General features: G+C 41.5%; 1 protein-coding gene across 3 annotated transcripts in view; it reads left to right on the top strand.

The window, feature by feature from the left end:
- The first annotated feature begins 720 nt into the window (after nucleotides 1–720).
- The window catches only part of zgc:77784 (uncharacterized protein LOC402947 homolog), a 74,297-nt gene continuing 62,970 nt past the window's right edge, over nucleotides 721–12,047 (top strand). For all 3 annotated transcript variants that reach the window (XM_049577424.1, XM_049577425.1, XM_049577423.1), the window contains exon 1: nucleotides 721–1,305. In XM_049577424.1, coding sequence (XP_049433381.1) covers nucleotides 1,251–1,305 — 55 coding nt within the window. In that variant the 5' untranslated portion in view covers nucleotides 721–1,250. The remainder of the gene's footprint in view (nucleotides 1,306–12,047) is intronic.

Below are 12,047 nucleotides of genomic sequence, written 5' to 3'. Positions count from 1 at the left end.
TACCATCTTGCATTAGTCCACAAAAATCTGGTTCCAATGCTGCATTTGATTCCAAATGCAGCATGAATCCTACTAGCCTTTAAGGACTTTTTACTGTAGTTTCTTCTGTTAAGATTTTAGACTCAAATCTAATTTCCCATACCTAAACTTTAAAACCTATTTTATTCATGACCTAAAACTTAATGCTCCAGCGTGTAGGATTTAGTTGCATCTAGTGGTGAAGTTGCAGAACTGAAACTTCACACATGTGCCAAGTGCGTAGGAGACAGTAGCTGATGAGAAAACACAAAAATGCAAAAACGGATATGGCCCTTTTTAGAGCTGGTGTCTGATTTGTCCATTCTGGGCTACTGTAGAACAACATGGCGAACTTCCTGCTGGAGGACCCGCTCTGTTTGTAGATATACAGGTTAAGAATACACAACAATCCTTTTTCTCAGTTTATTATAAACTAATATAATATGGATATTGCATACTATTTCCACCAATAGAAGCCACCAAATTCTAAACACTGGACCTTTAAAAAATCCAATGCTCATGTTGATGTGTGTAACTTCAGTAATGACCCTAACTCATAAATAACTCTCCTTTTATTAAGTTTTATCTCATTGCACGACTTTCCGGACGTCACATAGCTGGAGATCAGACACACATGCACACACACAGGGCGCAGATGTCGTCTCTGTCTCTTTAAAACACTGACTCCTGGAGGTTGGCGAGGATTTGTTGCGGATAGCAGGGAGTGCGGAGCTCAGCTCGGCATGTGCAGCGCTTCATTCTCGCTCAAACTGACGCCGCAACCTGCAACTGGCCGGATCAGAGCAGACAGAGAGAGCGGGAGGATTTATTTTATTTATGGCCGGGCTAAATATAGTTAAACCTCCTGTTTTGTGTTTTCAGCAGCAGCAGGGCATCTTAGAAAGAAGTGGGCGTATGTGTGTGTGTGTGCGTGTGTGTGTGACCATGCGGGGATGAAGAAGTGCTGCTGCTGAGTTTTGTTATTAGGTTTCTCCGGGGCGGTGCTGCTGCTGCTGCTGATCCTGCTGCTGTCATGGTTTTCTGGGAGTGACATGAAAGTTTTTTTCGGGGGTGGGGATGATTTTACGCGCTTGAAATATTCCAGCTGAGGCTCCGACTCCTGAAACCGGTTCAGCTTTTCTTGGTTTTAGTTAAAAACAAATCTGGAGGTTTGAGTCAATTGATAATTTGACTGGACTCTCAGGAGGCTGCAGACTCAGGAGAGTGTGGAGATGAACTTTGGAAATTTACTTCTTGTGACTGTCTCATTCATCACCATCACATCAGGTAAGAGACCCATATAATTACGCACAAATGTATTTTAAAGGTGCCCTTCTCTGTCTTCCATACACACGCGCGCTCAGCCCATATGGCGTGACTGGCTCGGCGTGTGTTTGTCTTCTCGTCTTCAGATGGATGTAAATGTTGTGTGGAGCTGGACACGTTTCCCACGCCAGCTGTGGGAACATTCTCCCAGTAAAAATGAATTGTATAGTGAAAATGTCACCCATGCATTTATCTGTAATTTTTAAATACCACTGTAGGTGAAAGCGGAGAGGGAGAGGTTGCACATTTCCTCAGTGCCCCCCCCCCCAGAGCACTGAGGTGGTCACGCAGGGTGTCCATTAGGCAGCAGGAGAGGTCAAGAAGAGACTCCACAGTAACCCAAGTGAAACCATTTAACTGTCACTTTTCCTTCAGCTGTGAACACACAAACTCTCAGGGACAAGTGTCATAGTCTGGCAACCCTTCCACCTCCCCTCCCCGAAAACTGATTTGGAGGATGCACACACAAATTATCATAAAATGCTTTTAAAAGCTCATCTTGATTACCTTTGAGAAAGGGATTATATTTTTTAACCATTGCTCTAATAACAGATTACATTTCTGAGCCTAAATCCATACCCCAAATGAAAGCAGGGCTCAGAAAAACAATTCATGAGAGTGCAGATGTTTTTTTTTTTATATATATTTTCATTCTCAGAGTAATTGATGCAGCTTTTGACAGCTGATAATGTATTAAAGGTCTGAATGTTATGTTTCAGTTTTAAACTCAGTGGATATGGAATGAAATTAAACTAAGAAATGTTTACTCCCATTTTACATGAGAACCCAAAAGATGCTGTATTTTTCAGACCAATACCTATATTGGTATTTAAGCATTTTAAAAAAATGAAAACAATATATCAACTAATGTTAAGTTATTTACACAAACACATAACATACACAACGTTTTTTGCACATGCACAAGCACATGATGGCATGATTTAAATCCTCCTGGGGATTTCATTCATGCTATGGTGGCAACTAGTGCTCTGACAAATGCAGCAAAGAATACAACCTAAAATATTATATTAAAATGTTTCTATTATATTTAACATTTATTTACATGTCTTTTATAGTGCCATCATCTCATTTGATAGGCCTCATATTCTGGTGAGAACGAGAATATAAACATAACTTTTGTTTGTTTACAAGAAAACTCCACATGGCGCCATTACATTTGTCTTTTTTAAACCTGCAATGACAGATTGTGGCCCCTTGCCAACATTTACATATTATCAGCTTTTAAAATGATGTGGCTAACTTGTTAGCATATTTTCATTGCCTATCATATTTCGCAGATACATTAGCAACATTAGCATTCATTTGAAGTTATGTTTTCGGCCACCTTGCGAATGTAATTCCAATTTTTACTGTCTTTTAGCTCTGTTTTTGGTCTCTACCCACTCCTGAGGGAAAAATCTGTCTCTTTAGCAACTAGCTGCTCCTCTATGTTCTATGTCTGCTGTTTCCTGCTGGACAGGTAGCATACAGTATGATTTTAGGGCTACTTCATTGTCAGTGTGCCACTGCTGAAACGCAGATAAATGTAGCAAAAAAGTAGTTGCGGGCTGTAAAACCAAAACATTTAATTAAAAGATGCTAAAACACTTGTAGAGCTGAGGTGAACTACAAAGGGTGCCATGCCATTGTTCCAACAGCACAAGACTCCAAAGCCCAGTTAGTCCAAATAATGTCCCATGTAGCCAATTTTTCCAATAGCCCATTATCCCAAAAACCAACGCCCATTGTTCTGAGGTTGTGTTTATCCAAAGATACACGCTCTCTACAGTTAGTTTCAGTTTCTCAGTGGTGTCTGGGCCACTGATTCCCTGCTTTCCAATGATTTTGAGTGGCCAAACTTAGTGTTTTTTAAGCCAAAACATGATCTTTTCCTAACCATAAACATGGGGTTTTGTACTTAAACCTAACCACATATTCACCACAGCGTTGTTGACAAATTTAACGTATCTGTGGTTTACAGAAATGGATAGTGTAAACTTTTCTGGTGTTTGGGATGTCTAGCTGTCAGCAATGGGCATTTGTTTTTGGGATTACAGGATGTCGGAGAGATGGATTTTTTGTCCAACGTGGCTTTTATCGGACTAACGGAGCTTCGGAATTTTAGGTCATTGGAACAATGGGCAGTCCTGACCTCAAAGTTGGGCGCTGATTCTTTGTGAGATTGTCACCACCAGCGACCCCTTCCACATATATGTCGCCATGTGATCTGTAGTTAATTAAAAATATAGATTATAGCAGCTTTAATGATTGTGACAGGTGAAATATAAACTTGTCAGTCTTCCCTTGTGGACAAACTGCGTGACATTAATTTCTAAATTACCTCAAACATATGGTTTGCTTCTCAGTACTGCCAGTTCTTGTCACCTCCTGGCTGACTGGAATACGCTAATAACAGCTGATATATCCAACCACGCCAATTTTTCAGTCTATTTTACACCCTCCTCAATGATATATTATCATTTCACTATAAATCCTGAGCTCTGTGACTCCTCCTGCCACTCGCTCGGCTTCATTATTATAAACTGGTGCCACCTCTCAACATTAAAGGCACTTTTCAACACCCACACCATCTGCCTACATCCATTAATGTGGAGAGGGTATTTTCTCTCGTTCCCACCTCTATTACATCGCACGTACCCATAGGGTGATGTGTATTTTCATAAAAGTACTTGAGAGGAGGATCCACACAGGCTTTGTGACCTCTGTTGGAGCTGTGTTGAAACAAATACTGCACTAGCAGATTTTATTCTCCTGTTTTTATTAAGGCAGATTCGAAATGTGAGCGTATAGCGTTATATGTTTTGATTGTGTCCAGTCAATAACTTCTTCTCTGTTGCTTTGAAGATGTGCTGTGGGGGTTTTGTTCGTGTTTTCTCAATCCTCTGTGTGATTGTGAGCTAAAACAACAGACTCCTTCACAAATTGTGTTCGATTCAACGCAGCAGCTCTTTCTCTCACACACAAACCCAATCTCAATTAAGACGGCATCAGTGTCTACCCTAATGCATCTCATTGAAATGTCAGTTATCTTGAGCTGTATTCAGCTTGGTGGCGTGTACGGTGTGGAACTAATCGATGCTAAACAACCCTTAGCTGGTGATTTGTGTCCACTCTGTCCTCCTGCTCATTACTTAGTGACAAATATGGCTGAAGGCTGACTAAAGCCTCTCACAGTCGCTCTTGATGAAACGACCGTGCATGATGAAACCACTATGTGCCTCATGCTTGAGTCATGTCGCCGGATGTCGATGATGCTCCACTTCTGGTACAGTTGCTGATGACATCATTTAGAGATTAGATTACGCCTGAGGAGGACAGTTGCCAAACAAAGGCTCAAAAAGCTCAGACCGTTGCCAGAAGAAAATCAAACCTGACTTCTCTGCTTTGAAATTCAGTTGGCCGTGGCACGTTATCACCCTCCCGCAGAGATTACTTGGCAATGCCACAAGAACTCCTTGAATGTTTTTGGCCTTTTTAAGTATGTAAATGAATTGAAATTGAAAAAGACACGAGTAAATCTCAGCAGACAGCCACCAGCCCCACAGACAAGCTGCCAGCCTTCTGCTACTGTCTCACTTTAACTTGTGAAGTTAGTCTGCCTGTAGATAGTTTGTGTTTTTCACCAGATATCAAGCAGAAAGCTCAGACAAGTCCAGCTTCTCGTAAGCGCTTCGCTCCGAGCCTGGCTGTCGCTAAAAGGCACCAAGATCTGAAGCAAAGCAGAGACGTGCCCTCTGCGGCTTTGTTGTTTTCACACATTAGCGTGACAGCAGTACACTCCCACCCCGGGGGAGGATGCAAGGTTAATATTTCGAAAATACTAATTAATGAAAGCGCCACTCGTTATGTAATGCCCCAGCTAGGAGCCAAGAAGCGTCAAATATAGCCTGAATCAACAGAGTTTTCAAGATGTGATTTTGATCGCCCCCCTGGCTCTTACCCTGCCAACTATGTGTGTTAGATGAGGCAGAAATGTAGGCGACGCTGTGAGCAAACATGTGGGCGTGTGTCTGAGTTTGCAATTAGGACCAATGCAATAGCTTGTCTATCAGAGCTGTGTGTGACACTAATGGGCATCATTTGACTGCGGTTGCCTGCTTTCTCTGGAGTTTTTTCATTTGCTTTCTGAGTAAATGAAGAAATTCTCACTGATCAGAAGCAATCATGACTACATCTAATCATCTGTACACACGATCAGATCACAATGAGTTAGGTCATATAAAGTTCATAATAGACAAACAGCACCATACGTAGGATACAGTATATGGCTGTAGGCTGGGAAGACTTATCAGAGAATGCCAGCAACACTTACGGGTATGCATGTAAATTAAAGTGGTTATAGTCAACATCCTCATTATAGCATTTTTTTTAACCGGCCAAGTCAAAGGGATTGCTCACAATCATGAACCTCCAGAGGATTACCACCTGAATCTGCAGCTCCTGTTTGCTTTACTGAGCTTTATAGTGCATTTCAGCTCAATGTTTAGCTGTCCACACCGCAATTTTACTGTTTTGCTTCACTCTCACTGCTGTCATAGCGTTGTTTTCAGCTGCAGCAGGCAGCTGTTTTCAGCACAGAGTTCTAAACCCACGGTTCACTACTCGCTCAGCACCAAACAGCAGACAGACACAGTTAGCAACTACCTGTCAGAGTTTTTACTGGCTCACAATGAGGGGGAGGTGGAACCATCCTGATCATATGCACACTTGCATTTGTACTGTGCCTTCAACTGGCACAAGGAAACACTTTTTATAGGCAGCATATTTTAGGATTTGTAATCTTACTATATAATGACGAAAACTCTGTCTGTGGGTGTGTCTGTTTGTTTGACCGATCTGCATGAAACTCGGTGAACATAATCTAGGGACCACTATCTAAAGTTCCCTCTTGGCAAAAGTTGGAAAACTTACTAAAACTGAGCTTCTATAAGGCAATGAATATTGTGGAGGGCGTGGCTCATCACATAAAGGTGTATAACATCTCAAGGGTTTCACCGATCACCACGCAACTTTGTAGGCATATGACCACACATAATCTGAGGGGACCCCTCCATTATTGACCCCATCAAACAAAATGGGGGCGCTAGAGAGCTAATTTCTTATCTAGGCCTAACTGTCATATCAATTTTTACTAAACTTGGTAAATATGTAGAACAGGACAGAAAATTTAACTCTAATTGGCAACTGGGTGGAGCTATAACAACAGAAAAATGCTTAAAAATGGCTAAAATGCGACCGATTGCTGTGGCTTCCCCTGTGGCCGAATGTTTGGTTTTTTTTCCTAATTTTTGGTATGACTAAGTCATGGTATGGTATGCTGTACATAATCACAGAAACTGTCAGTGTGTCATTCTGTCAGTCAGTCATTCTGTCTGCCCCACATTTTTCTACTCACTGACGTGGTCAATCTGTGAAACTGCACATAGGCATTGAGGATTGGCATAGGTAGAAGGTGACAAAGCTACCAATGGGTATGGACTAGTAATTATATGATTGGAAAAAATGACAAAAAATGTTACATGGATGGTCAGTTGTGTCTGTAAAGTAAATCCCTGGATATTAGTTGTTCATCTGCAATGTTCTGTGGTCCCAGTAAAGTTTGTTTGTGTACTGAAGTAGCATAATAAATGACCTGGTTATCACTGAGATATACTTTTATATCATTTAAAGAATGTTTTGTAAGTAATCCTTTCTCATACACTTTTATAAGAGAGCCTATCCTTTTTTAAATATAATTTATTTTGATTATTTGACTTCCTATTTTAGCCCTGCGATAGTCTGACAACCTGTCCAGGGTGTACCCCGCCTCTCGCCTAGTGGGATAGGCTCCAGGCCCCCTGCAACCCCTAACAGGATAAGAGGTTACAGAAAATGAATGAATGACTTCCTATTTTGAAATATTTGCTATTACTAGTATAGTCGTAGTCACAGTCATGGCCCTAATTGTATTATAGTGAGCTAAGTCATGTTTTACAGATGTCTGTTTGAACTTTTGTACTGATAAAGCAGGAAAGAAGTGGATGTAAAAATATCTACTTTATTTCCTTACATTTCATGGGCGTAAACGTTGTAGTCTCAGCACAGGGTGGCCTTCAGACACAGAAATAGAGGTGAATGGAGCAGCGCTCACAAAAGCTGAGTCCGACTGCTGTTTGCAGTGGCATTTTTTAACTCCAGCTGGTGATATAAAAACTATCATCGAATGTCAAGGAAAAGGATTTTTTTTTTCTTTAGCGATTTTTTAAAAATTTTTGTAGTGGTGGTAACAACATTGCCAGCAGAAACACTGTGGCGCACTGGGTGTGAATATACATTTGCTGGGATTAGCGACTCTTGCCTAAACCTAACCAATCTGATCAATAAAGGCAACAAGCACAAGCCAATCAGAGGAAGAGTAGGGTGAGTCATGCCTTTGCTATCCTAGGAAAAGCTAATTTGCGCATGCATCTGTCTCCCGATTTGCAGCAGTTCAAAATGTAAGCTCTTTTCTTCCTCTTTGGTAGTTTTGGCAGTGCCTGTGCTGATAATGACAGCACCACCACATGGGCATTATTCCACAATTGGAGTTACAAATTACAGAGATTCCACCAAGTGCAATGCTTGTTGAAAAATAATGTTTTCCATGAGTTTGGCATAGAGCTATGGCATGAAACTTTGTGGAGGAAGATGCCCTATTCTCTATGCAGGAAAAACTGACTGGGAAACATAGTGGAGCATTTTACAGTTCAAGATAAGAAAGTGAGTGATAATGTCGCTACAAAACTGCTGGATGTGTTAATGAGCAGGTTTGTGCTAACAAGTTAGTCATATCAACTTGAAAAGTGATGATATGTCAGTGTTGTGATCACAGTTTGTTTCCCCTGCTCCCAAGTTAAATCACACATCAGATCTTGATAAACAAATTATTCAGGTTGAAAATCTTCACTGATGTACATTTTATGATTTGTTGAGAACCAAATGGTGATCACTGGAAACCAAAATCATCAACCGGTTGAGGGCTGGATTCAAAATCACACCAAATTTCAAATTAAACAATTTAAATCACAGGCTGATCCAACTTGTGTGCATTTTATCACAGCAACTCATTATGTGACTCAGTAGTGTGTATGGCTGCCATGTGCCTGGATGCACTCCCAACAACATCTGGGCATGCTCCTGATGAGTCGGCATATGGTGTCCTGGGGATCTCCTCCCAGACCTGGATCAGGCCATCGGTGAATTTTTTGACAGTCTGCGGCGGTACTTGGTGGCGTCGGATGCACCAATACATAATGTCCCATAGGTGCTTGATTGGATTTAGGACAGGGGAATGAGAGGGCCAGTCAATGGCATCGATGCCTTTGTCATCCAGAACTGCCTACACACTCTGGCCACATGAGACCAGGCATTGTCCTGCACCAGGAGGAACCCAGGGCCCACTGCACCAGCGTAAGGTCTGACAATCGCTCTGAGGATTTTATCCCGATACCTAAGAGCAGTCAGGGTACAGCTGGCCATGACATCTGTGAGATCTTCCAAAGATATTCGTCCCCAGACCATCACTAATCCACCACCAAACCAGTTATGCTGGATGATGTTACAGGCAGTATAACGCTCACCACAGTGTATCCAGACTCTTTCACGCATGTCACATGTGCTCAGTGTGAACCTGCTCTGTCAGTTGTAGTGTTCTGTAAGCTGTAAGCACAGGTCCCACTAGAGAACTTTGGACCTTCATGCCACCCTCATGGAGTCTGTTTCTGACAGTTTGGTCAGAAACATGCACACCAGTAGCCTGCTGGAGGTCATTTTATAGGGCTCTGGCAGCGCTCCTCCTGTTCCTCCTCGCACAAAGGAGCAGATACTGGTCCTGCAGCTGGGTTGATGCCCTTCTACGGCCCTGTCCAGCTCTCCCCGTGTATCGGCCGGTCTCCTGGTATCTCCTCCATGCTCTTGAGGCTGTGCTGGGAGACACAGCAAACCTTGCGAGCGCACGTATAGATGTGCCATCATGGGCTACCTGTGTAACCTGATTAGACTGCAGGTATCGCCTCATGCTGCCAGAAGTGACAAGGACACTAGCAGAACACAAAACTAGAGAAGAATCAGTCAGGAAGGATAAGAAGGGAGCAGCTGTCTAAACCATTCCCATTTGGGGGTTGTCTTGCTTTTGCCTCTCCCTCACACCTGTTGTCACTTTCATTTGCACCAAAGCAGCTGAAACTGATTCACATCACTTGTGCCTCCTAAAGGGACAGATTGATGATATCCCTTAAGTTTAACTTACTTGGTGTTAAACTGTGACCGTTAAGTGCTCCCTTAATTTTTTGAGCAGTGTATCCATATATATATGTCAACAAAAAAATGTATCCTAACAGAAGAACAATCAGTGTACACAAAGCCTTCATCTACATAAAGGCAATACCAGCAGAGGGAGGTGTAGATGGGAGGGGCCTCACGTGTAACAACAAGGGGGGGAAATAACATTAGTACCACTGATTATAGGCTAAAGTATTGCGTTTAGCCTATCAAAAAGAAAAAAAAATATCAGCTTGAATTTCATTGTGTGTCAAATGAATAGAGCTCAGATTTACTGTATTTCTCCATGAGAAGAACCTCTGCTTGTCATCCTGACACATTCATTTGTACACAGGACAGCCTTGAGAGTGTACATGAGAGTGATAACCTTGCACAACCCAGCACACTCTCATTCACAAAGCCCCCTCCGTATTGGACGACAGCTGAAGGTTGACTGCTTTTCACTCTTATGGATTATCTTTACTCTCAATTGCACCACACGCTGAACGTCTGTGTGAGGTTCATCGAAGTTAAGATGTGTTTAAAAGGGTTTCATTGATTCATCCTCTCTGGCACGACTTAGGCACAAAGATGATGCGTGTTTTGTAACTGGGGGTTTAACAGTGATTTGTTTTGTGTTGCAGCATTCACTGTAAGCCTTTTGAATCAATACATGTTGAATTGGATATTTTACCTCCTGTCTGGAAAAAAATACAAATCTGTATTGTTGAGTTGATATGTCCTGTTGAAGTTGTCATTTTTTTTCAAAACACACCTAGTAGTATTTGTTCATTGTAAGGAACTGCTTTTGTGTTTTGTTTGCTGCTGGGAAACCACTGAAAGCACTCAGATATAACTCCAATCTCTTATTCTGAACAGCCCTCAAAATAATACCTTCATAAACCTGAATGCACATTAAATTGGAAATATTCTCCTGCTGTAATTTGTCGCAACATATCGATCAAAGCTGTGAATGCTGGGAATCGTAACAACAGCTGAAATGATCTGAAGCAGCAATTGGTAAAACATTTTTTCCTGTTTATGTCATTTGTTTTGAAATTCTACAACATCAGTAGCCGATGTCCCTCCCTACTTGTTCATCTCTTGTAAATATGAAAGTCATTTCACACCAGAATGCCCCAGATTAAAATTTTCACACAAATCAAGTGACACTCTAAATTCCCATATGCACTTGGATATCTCTGAGAACCTACTGCCGGCTCTAATGGGGCGTGTTTATGATCTGACTAAAAACATACCTGCACAGAGGTCCCCATTAACGCCCATGACGTTTATTTTTTCGGTGTCACAAACGAGGCTGTCAGAGTTTCTTTTCTCTGAAAGGTGCTTTCAACCGCTGCACCACAATCTTCCTGTCATGAAGCAGACGTCACTGTGAAAATATTCTTCCTCACAAAGAAAATGTGTTGCTGTTGTGCTCAAGGTGCCACAGATTTTTTTCACTGATTGCACACTTGTCACAGGAGCAGGTTGTTGCTTGTCACTTTGGCCACCGAAGGCTGTTTGCCATTCTATTTTTTGTTTCTGACGCGACTACTTTCTCTGTAATTCATCAGCATGGGGCCGCATCGATACTGTTGCATGATAGCTGTATCTCTTGCACCCATTAACCCTCATTAATAATCCTCAGTGGGAAAAAGTGGTCCTAATGCACTTTTAATTCTTATCTCGACTGTGTCTGCAGAGTTAGGGGGTGTTTTAATTCTTTTGGACATCTTTTGAAAGTGTCTCAGTCACAAACACACTCACCAAATAAAATGAATACCCAAGGATTTGTCACGGTGGCATTTGTGCCATTCAAGCCGACTGAAAGCAGCCAAAACTTCACAGTATGTGCTGACACACCGAGTACAAGGACAGCTGGATCTCATTATCACTGGAAAGAAAATTTTACAAAACAGAGAGTGGAGACTACAGCCTCTATAAATGTATATAATAAAAGGAAGAAAATGACACATTGTTAACAGTTCATGATGTTAATGGAAGATTGATAAATTTATGAGGTGGTTGGAATGATGGGGCAACCAGAGGGCTTACTCTGTGTCCCTTCTGAGTAAATATAATATAATCTGTTGATATCCAAAAGAGTATTTAATAAAAAGTTAAGGTTTTGGGACCAAAAATGAACTAATCAGAGTAATCAATGATCGTAAGAGACAGAACAGCTTTAAACAACAAAGACTACATTTTGAAGTTGAAACTAAAGCAGTTGTCTCAAGAGAGAGCCATTTGTTTTATAGGATTATACAGTGATAAATAAAGATAAAACATTCTCATACAAATCCACGAATGGCTGTTATACTACATTAGTCATTCCAACTTTAATTATTCAGGAAATCTTATCAAGATCGACACACACACAAACACACGCCTACACTAATTAA

Source organism: Epinephelus fuscoguttatus, linkage group LG5 (genome assembly GCF_011397635.1).
Source record: "Epinephelus fuscoguttatus linkage group LG5, E.fuscoguttatus.final_Chr_v1".
In the NCBI taxonomy this organism is placed as follows: Eukaryota; Metazoa; Chordata; class Actinopteri; order Perciformes; family Serranidae; genus Epinephelus; species Epinephelus fuscoguttatus.
This window is presented reverse-complemented; position numbering and strand designations above follow the sequence as displayed.